The sequence below is a fragment of the Condylura cristata genome, unplaced genomic scaffold (assembly GCF_000260355.1).
Source record: "Condylura cristata isolate star-nosed mole 26May11 unplaced genomic scaffold, ConCri1.0 scaffold00016, whole genome shotgun sequence".
NCBI lineage: Eukaryota > Metazoa > Chordata > Mammalia > Eulipotyphla > Talpidae > Condylura > Condylura cristata.
The window spans coordinates 31185188-31196903 of record NW_004567117.1 but is presented as its reverse complement, the minus strand read 5'-3'; the positions used below and the strand labels follow the sequence as shown (position 1 = coordinate 31196903).

The 11716-nt window shown below is 52.9% G+C and overlaps 1 protein-coding gene across 7 annotated transcripts in view; it reads right to left on the bottom strand.

Moving 5' to 3' along the window:
• Nucleotides 1–6: 6 nt before the first annotated feature.
• The window catches only part of CTIF (CBP80/20-dependent translation initiation factor), a 247013-nt gene continuing 235303 nt past the window's right edge, over nucleotides 7–11716 (bottom strand). For all 7 annotated transcript variants that reach the window (XM_012725942.1, XM_012725944.1, XM_012725945.1 and 4 more), the window contains 2 exons: nucleotides 1494–1547; nucleotides 7–499 (listed from right to left, as the gene is read on the bottom strand). In XM_012725942.1, the coding sequence (XP_012581396.1) occupies nucleotides 284–499; nucleotides 1494–1547 (270 nt within the window). In that variant the 3' untranslated portion in view covers nucleotides 7–283. The remainder of the gene's footprint in view (nucleotides 500–1493; nucleotides 1548–11716) is intronic.

Genomic DNA, 11716 nt, shown 5'->3' with positions numbered 1-11716 from the left:
AGCAGCGAGGAGGGGCAAGGGCCGGAGCCACCATGAAAAAGAAACATGCTTCCCTTATTGGTGTGAGCTGCTGCATGCTGGGGCTGGCTGGGGGCTGGCTGGGGGTTCGCCTCCTAGGGATTTGATCCCTTCCCCTTCTGGCTCCAGGCTGGCCGCCGGCTCTGCCTGCCTTCCTGCCCGTTTCTTTCTCCCACCAGGGCCACCTCTGTCCTCCCGCCTGTCCATCTGGCCCTGTGCACGAGGCCCCAGCTGCCCGTGGGCCGCCCGCCAGGCCCCCTGGCTGTCAGGCTGTCAGTTTCTGGATGGTTCTGTTGTAGTACTGCGTGATGGGGGGCGTCAGAGGGTTCCAGCTGTTGGCATGGAGCTCGATGACCTCCAGGAGCAGCGACCGGGTCAGCATGGACTCTGAGGGGCACAGCATCTTGTCTCGGGCGCTGGCCAGGAGCTCAGTCATCATCTCAGGCAGCTGCTCCTCCAGCAGCCGGCCTGTGCTCTGCAGCTGCAGGCAGAGAGCTGGGGTTAGGACAGGATGTGAGTGCCGCAGTGGCCCCCAACCCACCTTGGCTAGGTGGGCTGGGAGCAGAGACTGGAAATGGCTGGGTGGTTTCAGGGAGGTAGAGGGTCAGGCCTCCAAGCCACTGGGCAGTAGGACCGGGCAGAAAGAGCCAGGGTATGAAATCCCACAGTTAACAATCAGTCTGCCAGTGGGGCTAAGAGGAATCAGGGTAGTACCTGCTCCCCAAGACGGTAGGAACACTCTTTTTCCTTTTCATCCAGAAGTCTCTCCCCCTACAGGAAGCCCTCCCTGACTATCACCCACAGCCTCAAATGCCTGTGTGACCTGCCCCTTTAAAGGTGGTCAGCTGGTAGCACATTAACTTCCACCTGCTACCCCGCCCCTCTGGAGATGAGCTCAATCATTATCACCTGGGAGTGTCATGCGCAACACAGGAGGAGGGAAGAGGCAAGAGGCATCCTATGTTTTTCTCCCACGGCCTTGATGAGGCCCAGATACTCCGGCCAGAAGCCCCCTCCTCTCTGCATGCCCCTCTGGGCACTGAGGGCGGAGCTACAGTGAAGGTGTCTTCAGGAAGACACCAGGGGACAGCTGCTTGGGAGCAGCAACGGTGTCTTCCAAGGGGCTGTTTTGAAGCAGAGAGGACCAACAAGGGGGAGTCAAACAACACCACCAAAACCAAGGGAGATATTCGGGAGCGGGGTTCATCCAGAATCTCTGAAAACGTTGGTGTGGTGTGTGCCTGGTTCAGAAGGTGGTTTGGGGCACCGAGCGTGAGCACAGTGCTGGCAGGGGTGGGCGGTGTCCCCATCGGCATCTGCTCTGGTTTTGACCTGCCAATGCTGGATGCAGAAGCCAGCCCCCGCGACCCACCCAACACCTCCCAGCCCTCTTGTGCCTCTGCTCAGCCTGAGGGCTCAGGGGCTCTGGGGCAGGAGAGGGGGAGCCACATGGCTCACCACCCCACACCACTCACCTCCATCGAGCAGCACAGGACGGCATCTTCCTTCACATCCTGAGACTGCAGGAGCTGTGGACGAGAGAAGCAGAGAGCACCACTCGGTGACATGCCAGCTCTGGGCCCTGCAGCCAAGCCCCCAGACCGAGCCCTGATGCAGCCCAGAGCAGGCATCGCTAAGGGACAGGCTAGAGAGAAGTGAAGGCTAGAGGGGGCCACGGATGCTGCGCCAGCTGCAGCCTATTTCTCTGTGGATCTGAGCAGCTGCAGGACCACTGTGGTCATGAGCACGGGCTCCCCGGCCAGCCTGAAGGCTGTGATTTGAGGTCACAGCAGACAAAGGCTGCTGTAGGGGGCAAGTAGGGGTCACCAGCTGTAAACAACTGAGCAGAGCAACTCCTTGGAGACAAAAACGGCTTGAGGCCTCCCAACAGGTGGGGCACAGCCACCGTCTCAGGTGTTCGGGGTCCTGGCTATATAGGAGCTTCAAAAATCAAAGCCCATTTCTCCCCTGTCCTGGGATTGAGAACCTCTAAACACACTACTGTGTTGATTTACCCAGAGGCCTGAACGGCTTCCTGACCAAGGCCATGGTCAGGCTGCTCAGTGCTGGGACTGACCACACTGGCACCTTCTACCTGTCTCCACATTCTCTCTCTTTTAGAATCGAGATGTAATCCACAGAACATTGCATTCACCATTTTAAAGTATACCACTCAGTAACTGCTAGTATATTCATAGATCCGCAGCTACCATTGCTAAGTCCAGGACATACTCAAAACCCCACCAAGAGAAGTCTGTACCCGTTAAAGTCATGACTTGCTGGACGATAATGGGCTGAGTCATGTGTCACGGAATGACTTGCTGGTGTGTAAATGTCAGAGTGTAATTTCATCAGTCTACATGGCCTACCTGTTGGGACCACTGGCTTATGTGTGGTTTGTCGCTGACTGCTGAGTGCCACATGACTGCATCAGTGAGCCTCCTCCCGCCTTCCTTGGTGACTTCCAATCTTGGTCACCATGGACTTACCTATTTTTGACATTACCTAAAAGAGGTATATAATATGCAGTCTTCTGTGACTGGCTTCTTTCACTCACTATAGCATATTTCACTTGATACATGTTTGCATGCATCAAGTTTTCATTCTTTTTTATAGCTTTTTATAGTTTTCATTCTTTTTTATAATATTCCATTGTATCAACACCACATTTTGTTTATCCACTCATCAGCTCATGGCCATTTGGTTTGCATCCACATTTTGGCTATTAGGAACAAGGCTGATATGAACACTGGTGTACATGATTTTCCAGCGGTTTTCAGCTCTCCTGGGAAGATCCATCCAGAATTGCTGGGAGTTGTGGTAACTCCATGTTCAGCTAGTTGAGAAACCGCCAGACTATTTTCTAGAGTGGTCTCACCATTTTACATGCCCTCCAGCAATGCCTGGGGCTTATGATGTTCCCACATCCTCGCCAACTTTTGTTGTTTTCTGAACCCCCAGTAGAAACTCTCTCCAGGCATGGCTTCAGAGGCGTTCTGCCATCCTGCTGGCCCAAACCCCCCAATCCTGCTGACTACTTCACCGCCTTCCCCTTTGCTGAAAAACACTTTTCAGTCTAATACAGAAATCTCCCCCTTTTTTAAATTCCAAATTTTTATCCTTGGGCTTCTGCTCTTCTCAGTTTGTTGTAACCGTCCCAGGAAATGATGGAGTGAGGGGCTTGTTCATATGCTGCCCTACCCTCTGAAGTAGGCACAGAATGATCTGTCTGCAGTCTGGTGACACCAACTTGAACGTGTACAGCTCTCTGACCTACCACTACTGATGCAGGGACTGCATCCCTCACATGTGTCCACACATGCACTATGACACAGATAGAAGGCTTTTGTCACTCTATTGTTAAAGTAAGACAACAATAGCTTGAACCTGCACCAACCAAGAAACTGGAAGACACTGCAGCACATGGCTGTCCCTTCCCTGCTACACTGGAGTTGGCTTCTGGAATTTTCTTCCTTCCAGAGTCAGGACTGCAGACCTCAGAGACAGTCAAGGGAGGTTTCCATCAATCCAGAGCCTGGGGGAGTGGTGGGGGCCACACAGAAGGGCCCCCTCATCTGGAGGACCCAAGAAATTGGGGACGGTGACTTGCCCAGAAGCAGGAATACCCAAGTCCCATGGCCCAACATCCATGTTGGTTCCAGGATGTGGAGGATCTTGTGACTGTCTGGGATGGGGACGGTGGGGAATGGAGAGAGCTTATCCCATTTTTACTGTACCGTGAAGATAAGGGCTAATAATAAGAGAACTCGGTGAGGTTTACTAGAACTTCTTTCTGATGGTAACTTTGTTCCCTTATAGTTTCCCCATATAGAGCTTAGATAAAAAATTGCTGCGAGAAATCAGCAGAAAGGGTGAAAGTGCGGTATCTGGCAGGAAGAGCATGCTTGGTGATGGAGTAGGGGGTGGTGGCTGGGTAGGGAAGGAGGCAGCAGGTGGAAGCTGGAGCTGCTGGGAAGGAAGAAAGGGGTAAGGTCTGGCCCACACATAATAGATGCTCAATAAATGTCTTTCATGGTAAGTTTAGATGAGCCTGGGTGGTGTTCTGGCCTGAGATCAGGGGTGTTGGGGGGTACTGGGCCTTGGATGGCATGCTCCAAATGTGAGGTTTCTCCCACCCAGTGGCCTCTGGAGTCTCATGGGGCATCCAGGTCTTTGCCAGCAGAGCATTCGCCCTGGTGAGCAAAAGCCTCCTGCTCCTTTCTTCTAGTGCCCCAGACCGCCTGCCATCCGCTAGGGATATCCAGAGCCACACACCGGGGTGATGTCTCCCTGTTCTCTCCCCTCGCCTTTGGGGACAGAACGACTTTCCTTCCACATCTGTTCTCCCTCTCTGCCTGCCCAAACTCCCTCACAGGCCCCTTCTTCAGGAGTGTACCCACACCGCTGCCCCTGGGCTCTGGGTTCAGGCTGTGGGGAAAAGAACAGACTCTGGCGTGTGCAGAGGGCTTTCCGGCAGAGCTGTGGGTGGCCGCTCTACCCCAGCGTCTCTGCTCCACCTTATCTTTTGCTTAGTTGTCTGGGAAAGTCTGGGTTAAGCCAAAACTCACACTAGACTCTGAGGTGCTCTTTCCAGTGAGCGATCTGCTGGGTTTTCTCAAGGAAGTCAGGGGGTTCTTCACTGAGCTTTCCCCTGTGGTTGCGGGGATGTTGAGTTCGTGGAGGGAGCCCGGGGCTACAGACCACATCATGCTCTTCCCCAAACGCTGACTGACCAGCTGTTGAGAACTGTTGCAGAGCTGAAGGGGTAGTGGAGCGGACCCCCGTAAGCCCTCCACCTGAGGGGACATCCCCACGGTCACAGCCAGGAAGCGACACTTGCAACTCTTGCTGGTATAACCGGGGAGCCCTAGGCACAACTCTGGGGGGGTGGTATGTGCCCTTGTGCCTCTGGGTGGCCATGGCGGTCCGAGCCCCAGCGCAGGACAAGCTCACTTGTTCTTGTGTTCTGCTTCTTCAGGCCCCTGCTTTCCTGGGGGCAGCCAGTTTCTGGCTACGTGGACCCTTGCGGAATGTTGAGAGAACCATGCAGCTCTCTCACTCATATCTGTTCTATTTGGGATCTTCTAGGGATAATGCTTTCTTTAACTCAAAGACAAGTCTCCAGAAAGGAGTGGCAAGTCCACAGAATGGTCTGCCCATGTTCACGACAACATTGCTCAAGCCAGGCAGGAGGTGGAAGCCAGTCCAGTGTCTCAGAGAGAGAGGAACAGATGACGCGTGGTGGCCCCACAGCGGCCCGTTCCTCAGCATTGAAACCGAGGGAACCTGTCACCTGCTACAATGAGGACGGACCTTGAGGACCCTGTGCTAAGTGAGAGAAGCCGTCACAGGAGAGCCAGCACTGGAGACTGCTTAGACGCGGCACCGGAGAGGAGAGATTTAGGGACAGAAGTTAGAATGGGGGTGGCCAGTGGCTGGGGAGACGCATGTGGAGAGTTAAGTGTTTTCATGGGTGTGCGGTTTCAGTTCGCAAGATGGAAAAAGTTCTGGAGGTGGATGTGGTGGTGGTCATGCAACAGAGTGAAGGTGCTTAATGCCTTTGCTTAAATAGCTAAAATAGCAATTTTTGTATTACATCTATTTTACCATATGTGCACACACACTCACAATGGTTAAAAAAAGGTCCTGGCAGGAGCAGGCACTCTCTAGGGTGGGCATAGCCCCACTATCACACTTGGGGCGAAGGGTTGCAGGGGTGGGAGCGGCTAGGCTGCCCCACGGGGTGTTGAAGGCCCTGGGGTGGGGGAGGGAGGAGCAGCCCACTCATCAAAGTCTCTGGCTCAGAAAGGGATGTGGGCGGGCTGGGGCAGGCAAGCCACCCGCCCTCCAACAGTGAATGTGTTTCTTGGACAAGAATCCAAGGCAATTGTGCGAGCCCACACAGTGTTTGTTCGGAAGCTAATGCATTCCTGTCCTATTGTCTCTGCCCGAGACTTGTTGTGGGCACACCCATCATATCCTCCCTCAGGGAGAGCCAAGGTGCTCGGAGTCAGGCTGTGGGAGGCCTGAGAGCAACGAGGGAGAAAGGCAGACGGGTGGGAGCATCCTGGCGTCCCCAGGGAAGGTCCATAGGGTGTGGGCATGCTGCCCAAGGTGTGCCCAGGATGTGGGCATGCTGGTTGCCTGGGAGGCCACCCCATGGAGAGGGAGAGTGGGTGCTGATGGAAGGACCCTGCAAGTGCTGGAGATCATAACTCCTTGTCTTACCATCAGGAGGGAGTGTCAACATGAGGCTGGCTGGTCAACCTGCCCGGACCACCTCAGCTCACCGACAGCATGGTTACTACCCTGATAAAACCAACTGCAAGCTAATGCATTTGGGTTAGCTCAGAGTCTGCCTGCAAGGAGCTGTCCTCCTTTGGGGGTAGTTGAGGGTGGGTGGGGAGCAGACACAAGGGAACAAAAGAGATGTCAGAATGAATGTGGCTGATCAACTGCAGGACAAATCCAAAAGGATGAAAGACTTTGTAGGCCAGGGAAGAAAGAAGAGGCAATGGCGGAAGGTGGCAGGAAAAAGGCAGAGCCAGAAGAGAGGGTCCCGGCACATGGAGAGTGTGGACCATCATGGCCGGGGTGGGGTACAGCACACCTCGAGTGCCCTCAGGTACAGGTCAGGCACCTCTACCCCGCACTGCTGTTGGGTCTGGATGGATATCTACAGCTAAGTCTAGAGGACAGCACAGGAACTGATGCTCGTGATAATGACCTTGACTCATCAAGAAGAGGGTCAATTATGTCTAGGTCTCTTCAGGGAGGCAGGGAAGTAGATAATCTATCTGAAAAAGGCTGTCATCAAAAATGTAGGAGGCTTGGAGTCAGAAGACCTGCTACTCGCTAAGAGGAACCCGGGGCATGTCACTTAATCACACTGCACCTTAGTTTCCAATCTTGAGAATGGGGATAATACCTGCCTAGAAATGTTTTGAGAGTCCATGGAGATAAGGTATGTAAAAGAGCTTTGATGGAAAAGTGCAAAGCTTGATTCAAATGCAAGGTGTGATTATTGTCACTAAATGCACCTTCTAAACATGCATCTTCCCTGACAATCTTGACACACTTAGTAGGTACCGTCCCATTTACCCTTGTGACACTGGAGACAGCGGAAAGCCACAGGCATTATTATCTCTACTTAACAGAGAAGTCAAGGCTCGGAAGTTAAGTGGTTTGCACAAGCGAGACAGACAGTGAGTCTGAGTAGAACCAGAAGGTACTCAAGGGCACTGAGTTAGCATCCTCTTTCTTAGAGAATTGCTTACATTTCTCTCACACTAGTTAACTTATTCTGCAGGTTGGAACTTATAATTCTTAATTTTATTGACAGGTGATAATAATCAACCTGGGAGTTCACAAAGTTGAACTGTTTCTACTTTTTCTTTGTCTGTATTGGTCACCACCTATACATTTATCCACGTATTCATCCATACACCAACTTACCCACAAAATCATTAATCACTTCTGCATCTATGTATCCACCCTACATATCATATAGCTAATCTTCACCTACTTCGCTCCATCTACCCATTCACCCATTCATTTATCCATCCATCCATCCATCCATCCATCCATCCATCCATCCATCCATCCATCCATCCATCCATAATCCATCCATTCGCACATCTGTCTAGAATGTAATCATTCTTTCAACAACATTTAAGAAATACCTGTGTGCTAAACACCGTGTAAGTACAGGGATAACAAGAAGATTAAAATGTGTAACTTATAGTTTAGTAGGGGAAATCAAGAGACAGCAATAGGTATATGGGGTCAGAGTTTAGGCTGGAATTGTAGTGGTGGAGAATAAGCCAAGCATATGGTGTTAGAAGCAGCATATGGTATATGAACAAAAGCAAAAAATGTAAACTAGCAGAGTGTACTGGGGAGTAAGACATGTTTCAAGATGTTAAAATATATGCTGCTGCAGGGAGAGAGAACATGATGATTAGGAAGGCAAGGATCTCTCCTAAAGGGCCATAGTACTTAGCTTGGGTTTTAGCCTAAGAGATCAGAGAGCCACGGAAAGAATTAACATTGGAGAGTGGGAAGGTAGTATTTGCATTCTGGAAGGATCCTTTCTTGCACAGTGTGGAGAACAGACCAGAGATGGCTGGGTGGTGCTTGAAGTGGAAGCAGGGAATCAGTGAAGAGGCTATTGTGAGAAATCATGGTGGTGAGAATCAAAGCAGGCACAATGGGGGAGACACAAGTGAGGGTAAAGGGCTCACGGAAGATGTTTTGGGTCTTTAACCAACCAAATAAGCAGTGGGAACACCAAGGATATTGGGAAGGCAGGAGTTGGTTTTGGAGAAAGAGAACGGGTTCAATGTTAGTTCCTGGTTTCTGGGGATGATTAGGGAAGATGACTGGTAGGAGACCTGTGGTCATGCAAGGCCATAGGTGTAGGTGAGATGACCTGAAAGAAGAGGACAAGTATTCCATACATACCTGGAATAGCAGCATCTAAAGGGTGGTGTGAGAGGGGGAATTCCCAAAGGAGGGAGTGATGCATGGTCAGGACCATTAAGAGGACCAGGAGGAAGTGATGACATGGAAATGAAAGGAATTCTAAGAAGTACAAGGTCAGGTGTCACATGCTAAGAAAAGCCAGTAAGATGAACAATGAGAGCCCCCAGGGCTTGGCAGTTAGGGATTTTGGGTGACCTCTGCCATGGTGACCTCAGGTAGGGGCAGGTGGATCCTGTGTCGCCTGGGTTAGAGGAGAAAGGAGGCCGGGAAGCGGGCATTTTCTTTCTCTTTTTTAGTGACTGTATGTTCTCTTCTTTCGCCCTTCCCCTTTCCCTGTTCCCTGCCTCTCTCTTTCCTTTATTCTTTTGTTTGGACTGTGCCCAAGGAGACAGGAGTAGGATGCAAAGAGAAAGAGACTCGCCCAGGGTCAAGGGGAATAGGAGCTGTGGGAGACACGCGAGCATGTTTAGAGACTAGAGGCAGTGATGGCGGAAAGGGGTGGGGTGGGAGAGGAGCGCATGGGGTGCACAGATTACCTTGCATATGAGAGGGCCTGTCACGCCCCTCAAAGGACAGGGCGAAGGGTGGCTGTGCATGGTCTAGGTGTACCCACTCATGCTGTCCAGCTGTTAGTGGAACTATGACATGAAGGTTGTTGTACGTCCATAATTTACTATGATCACTTTGTGCCTGCCTGCATTTTAGATGTGCCCAAGGGAGGGGGACTTAGCCCCCAGCCCCCAGTCCCCCCACCCCTCCCCCGCCTGCAATGCCACTTTTCCTCTAGCCTAATAAGGAGTCTTGGTGTAACAGCTATGGTCAGATGTCAAGGAAATTCGTGGTTCTGACCTGGACTTCAGTCCAAGCTTGTGCCCTGTGGTCTGGCTGCTGGCCCTCCTAACTAAGGCAGGCACCCTAACTGTGGATGAAGCGCCCCGAAGGGAATAATTAGCTTCCTTCCTGCAGAGCTTGCAACCACCCTGTACAAAGTGGCCACAGTAAATGTCACAGGAGGGAATGCTTCATCCCGCAGCCAGCCCCAGGGGAAGGGAATGTAATCTGGGGCTCAGAGCAGACACTGAATCCTGCAGACAGTGCAGCCAGAGGACAGGGCCACAGTTCCAGCAGCTTCTCTTGGGAGGTCAAGTCCTGGTCATTGCCTGGACTGGAGACAGCTCTGTTTGTAGAGTCCCGGCAGGCAGAAGTCAGGAGTTCCCTGCGTCAGGTTCTGAAACTCCAGAGATGTTGGCTGCTTGCTGCCAGGACCTCCCGGCTTCGTTAGTGTCCTCCCCTTCTAGAAGCTGCTCCTGGCCTCTGGCTGTATTCACTGCCCTGACCTCCACGGGTATCACTCGTTGACAATATGTGAAGCAGCTCTGAGTTTTGACTCTTGAGATGGCCAGAAGAGAACTTCAGGATCCTTGGTCCTCACCCAACTTCTATTTTTGGGGTGCTTGCTCTAGATGTCAACCACTGTATACATCTATACATTTAAAAATCCATTGTCTTACACTCGTTTATCTGCATTGCAAATTCTGGTTAGCGGGCAGCTGGAATTTGAACCCAGGTCTAGTCTGTCTCCACGGACTTAACTACTGCCTGCCACTGAGTCCCACATACATAAGACTAATGGAAGCGTGCACGTGGGGTGACCAGACATCTCCATCTGCCTGAAAGGGTTTTGCTGTTCAGTTGGGATCCCACTGAAAGTCCTGGCTGCGTCCCCTCTGCCGGGATTTGGATGGCACATTCTATAGTCCTCTGGACAGAGGAAAGGGTGCCCGAGGGCTTGGGAGACCCCCCCAGGTCATCACTGGTCAGTTGGCTGATGTCTAGCCTGGTCTGGTTCCCCTCCTTATGCCCCATTTATAAAACGGGGTGAATATTCCCGCTCATCTCTGAGGGGCTCCCTGGGGGCAGGGAGAAGGGCTCTGTGCCACAAGACTGCCCAGGCAGAGCCTCACCTGAGCCTGCCCTCACCACTGATCTCCAGGGGCTGCAGCGGGGACAGGGTGGCGCTACAGGAGTGCCGGAGGCTCTCTGCTGGGGAGGGGGCCCGGGGGGCAGCCGGAGGAGGCAGATGGAAAAGAAGTGACTCTCCAAATGATGGGCACCTGGGACAGGCCCTACCCCTCAGCAGCACCCCGCCCCCAGACCCCACCCTTGCCCCTGTGAAGGAACGGCTGCATCTTGGGTCTAACTGAGCACAAAACAGCTGCCTGAGATGGGGAAGGGGTCTGGGCTGGTTGGGGGTCGGGCCCTGACTTGGGGTGGTGGGCAGATGCCCAGCACACTACTGGCTGGCCGGTCTCTGCGTCCACAGGTCCCTCCTGGCACCTAGCAGGCTACAGCTCCTGGGACATGTGCAGGAAGGCAGGGCAGGGGAGGGCACCCCAAGGGGCTGCCTTCTGCTCTCAGCCAGACTCTCCCTGCCCCTGGCTCCACCTCCCGTCCCCCCACCTCCACCCACCTGAGGCCTGGACTTGACCTTGTTGGAATTGGGGGGAGGGAGTGATAAGCGTCTTAGGGGAGGGAACTAACTGCCTGCAAAGGCATTTTCCGCTTGCTAAAGTAAACAATCAAACAGGAAATTAATCGAGAAACCCACATCAACGGAAGGTTCAGGTTGTGATTTTCACAGCCCCAGAGCCAGGAAATTCAGAGTTATGGTTCCCATAGCAACTCGCCTGTAGAATCAGCCACTGTTGGGCTGGAATGAGACCTTGCGGGGTCAACTAGGCTGGCCCCTGCCTCCAGGCAGCATTGCCCAATGGCAAGTCTGGACATCTTGGGGTAAACTGCTCCTCCGAGGCAGACAGTTAGGTCAGGACGGCCAGGAGGGGCCAGGCTAGGCTCTGCTTTACAGCTCAGTCAGCGAGAGTTCTGCAAACTGGACCACAAGTGGACCCCTCGGGACTTAGGTTCTAAAGTCCCCTTTCCCCCTAGCACCCCCATGCTCCCAAATTCTACGACAGGGACCATGCTCGGGTCTGAAGATGCTCAGCTCGCAGCTGTGCAGCGCACGCCCACTTTCATTCATGCCGCCACCCCTCGTTCTACTCAGCCCAGAATGGACCCCACTCGCCGCTCCTGAACCAGTCCTCCAGGAAACACCTTGATTGACTGGCAGGTCAGAGCTGTCAAAGCAGCTACCAAGGGGCTCCATGCCCCGGGCGTCCTCTTCAACCACAACCCCTCCGGTCCAAATAGATAA